Source organism: Penaeus monodon, chromosome 3 (assembly GCF_015228065.2).
Source record: "Penaeus monodon isolate SGIC_2016 chromosome 3, NSTDA_Pmon_1, whole genome shotgun sequence".
NCBI classification, from domain to species: domain Eukaryota; kingdom Metazoa; phylum Arthropoda; class Malacostraca; order Decapoda; family Penaeidae; genus Penaeus; species Penaeus monodon.
Window position 1 is genome coordinate 57,463,934 of NC_051388.1, and position 3,438 is coordinate 57,467,371.

Here is a 3,438-nt window from a genome sequence, read left to right on the forward strand (position 1 = left end):
ATATATATATATATATTATTTATTTATTTATTTATTTATTTATGTTTATCTTTCTATGTATCTATATCCATCCATCCATCTATCTATCTGTTTATCTATCTATCTGTCTATTTATTTACATATGTAACTATGTATCTTTTTTATTTATCTATTTATCTCTCTACAATTATGCGTGCGTATGTGTATCCCTTTCCCTGCTCCAACTTCACTACAGTCCGTCAAAGATCAGTATCAGTTAGTTCAAGTATGGTGTTGCTTCTCGAGTTCTTGAGCAGTTGACAAAGTTTCGAAATTGATTCTGTTCTCTTGCATTTGCTTGCGTTACTCCAGCGTGAAAGGGGGCGGGGGAGGGAGGGGGGTTATGGATACGGTTATCTCGTTTGGAGTTCATTTCTCTCTCTCATTGTACTTCTTTATCTGTCTGTTTGTCTGTGTGTGTGTGTCTCTGTCTAATTGTCTGTCTATTTGTCTCTCTCTATCTCTCTTTCTCTCGTTTTTTTTTGTTTTTGTTTTTTTTTACTGTCTGTCTGTTTCTCTGTCTGTGCCTCTCTATCTCTGTTTATCTGTTTATCTAAGCATGTCTCCCTTATTCTCTAAGCACCCCCTCTCTCTGTACCCTCTTTCAACTTCTGTCTCCGTCTCTCTCGGCTTCCCTTCCTGCCTCTATCTTGCCCCCCCCCCTCTCTCTCTCTCTCTTCCCTTTCTATCTTTCCTCGCCCCACCCTCCAACCCTCCCCGTCCCCCTCACCCTAACCCCCCTCCCCTGTCTCCCTATCTCCCTCCTCTCCCACCCTCCCTTCCCACCTACCCACCCACCCCACTCCTGTACCCTCCCTCCCTCCCTCCCTCCCTCCCTCCCTCCCTCCCTCCCTCCCTCCCTCGGCGTAAAATTAATATTTACTGCCAGTCCGGCGTGGATAGACCTGGCTGCTACAGGTTATTAGAGCATAACTCGAACTGAGCGGGAGGGAAAGTGTCAGCCAGAAATATACGAGCTCTCATAACAGGTGGTTTTCGGTTATTGAATGTCTCGATCTTATCCGTAGATTTACGCGGGTCACTTCGCTCTTTCTTTTCCCCTCTTTTTTCCCCCTCGTTGTCTGAGATGTGACTTTTGTTGTTGTTGTTGTTGTTTTTGCTTTTGTTTGATCGTTTATCTTTTTTTTGTGAGTCGTTTGTGGTGTTTTATATGGAGTGTTAAGTTTTTGTTTTGTTTTGTTTTTTTACTTATTTATTACCCTTGTTGTGTAGCTGTTTATTACTTTGTTTGTTTGTTTCTTATTTTATTATTTTTCTTTGCATTTATTTTGATTATTTTGTTGAGCTTTTTATTTTTCTATTCTTTTTTTTTTACAGTTTATTGATTTACTTTCCATCCTACCTGAACTGTTTGGTGACTTTAGCAATTTTTATCGCTTTTGGCAAACTTTATTCAGTTTGTGACCTTCCATTATTTTCATAGATATGTAATAGACATTTTCCATCCTCGTTAACCATTATAAGTGAATAGTGACACAGTGAGCCATTGATTGGAGCCTCTATTTTCTTAGTCTTATCAATGAATGTTAGTGTTATGATATTGTCTAATCCATCCAGATGTCAAATTCATATAAAAAAAAAAATCACCCACCATAACCTTCTCATTTCGTGAGAGGAACTACAGTCAAACACCGCTTACCCTGTTAGTTTCCTATTTACTAAGAAATGAAAAAATATCTAGTGTTTACTCCTAATCTTTCACTACACTTTAAAGCACCTAAGGTTATGGAAAGAAACATCGTCATCCTCTTCTTCCCATGCACTCACCTTCCTCCACCGTCGATGCCATGATGTCATCTAGTTCCTCGAGATAAATAGAGGAATAGATATAATAAAAATAAATTCTCCATCCTTTCATTTACCTTAAGCTTCTCAGCCCCAACCTTCCTTACTTTCTGGCTAAAAGAGTGCGAATACATGGTAAAAAAAATGGCTTTCATTCACACTCTTCCCACCATTTATAACTAACTTACCATTAACCACCGGCTCACCACGAATCACTCACTCTTCTAGCTGATTAATAAGGCAGTCTTCATCTCCACCGACCATAACCTTACTCAACTGAGCTTGGAGTACCCAGGGTTAGCGTGAGACTTCCTAAATCCACCAAATACTCACCTTCTTCTACGGGAAAGACCAGGACGAGGCCAAGAACAACGGCAAGCAAGCACATTCGGTTCAGATCCCGTGGCGGCTGCGGCGGCGCACGTGCAGCTAAAACACGTGTAACGAAAGCACGTGCGGCTGGACCACCTGTGCGGCGGGCGTGCGGCACGTGTACCGACTCGTCCCTTTGGTCGTCCATCGCCTTGCTTGGGGTGACTTGAATAGACTTTCGGTTCTGTTTTGCTTGTTTTCGGTTTTAAAAAGTTAGTTTTTGTCCCTCTCTGAAGCCATGGTTGGTGATGTTGCACTTGTGGTGTGATTTTCCTCAGTCTGTGTTTGTGGCGAAGACATATTTCACGATCAGTTTTTCGACGATTCTGCTTCGTTGTAACTTTTCCTCATATATGTGCAGTTCATAAATGGAGTTTTTAAAAGTCATAATAAGAGTATATTTTGCATCTGATTTTTTTTATATACACCACATGCTTCGCATAGTTAGAACAATGTTAATAAACCCAAAGTAATTCAAATGAAAAAAGAAGAAAAAAAAAAGATTCACAACTGAGTAGTTTCCAAAGTTCTAGTTCCACAAAGTCCTTCGATATATCATTGTTTCCACAGTAAATCCCTAAAAATGAGATAACCCAACAATCGAAGCCCGTTAGTGGCCCCAGACATCGAGGTCAATCAAAGACGCCAACAAACAAACGAACAAAACCAAAACCAAAAAAGTGAAGCTCGTGATGCGACGAGGCTGCGAGAGATCGACGGAGCAACTTCCGCGAGGTGCGTCTCTCACTCGGGTCGCGGCCGGACTGACGAGGCCCTGCGCTCTCAACCACGCTCACACGCGCACTGACACACCCTCGCTCCTTTCACATCTTTTCACGCCCGCGCCCTCTTGCCTCCTTCACGCCCACGCCCCCCTCCCTCCCCCCTCTTCTACCCTCTCCCTACCCACGACTGCATGCACTCTTGATCTCCGGCGGTCACTCATGCTTGGGTTCTTGCATGCATTTTGGAAAGAACCTTTTTTTCAACTTTTCCTTTTACTTTTGTAAATAATGATATCAAAGACTTATTAGGACTTAACATATACCTTAAGTATAAGATTTAATTTCAGTCTCCAGTTTTCATAGATTTTTTTTTCTATTTACAGAGCTACCTCTTTTACACTGTGAATAAAGTATTCAGCGCGTACTAATAGAAAAGTTTTTTTTCTAATTTCTATTTCCTCGCTTTCTCTGGTTTCAAACTCAAATTACATCTAATTCATACGAAAAAATATATATA

The 3,438-nt window shown here is 41.1% G+C and overlaps 1 protein-coding gene across 1 annotated transcript in view; it reads right to left on the reverse strand.

The window, feature by feature from the left end:
* The window catches only part of LOC119587981 (Down syndrome cell adhesion molecule-like protein Dscam2), a 211,068-nt gene extending 208,002 nt beyond the window's left edge, over nucleotides 1-3,066 (reverse strand). The window contains exon 1 of the mRNA XM_037936705.1: nucleotides 2,158-3,066. Coding sequence (XP_037792633.1) covers nucleotides 2,158-2,344 — 187 coding nt within the window. The 5' untranslated portion in view covers nucleotides 2,345-3,066. The remainder of the gene's footprint in view (nucleotides 1-2,157) is intronic.
* Nucleotides 3,067-3,438: the final 372 nt, after the last annotated feature.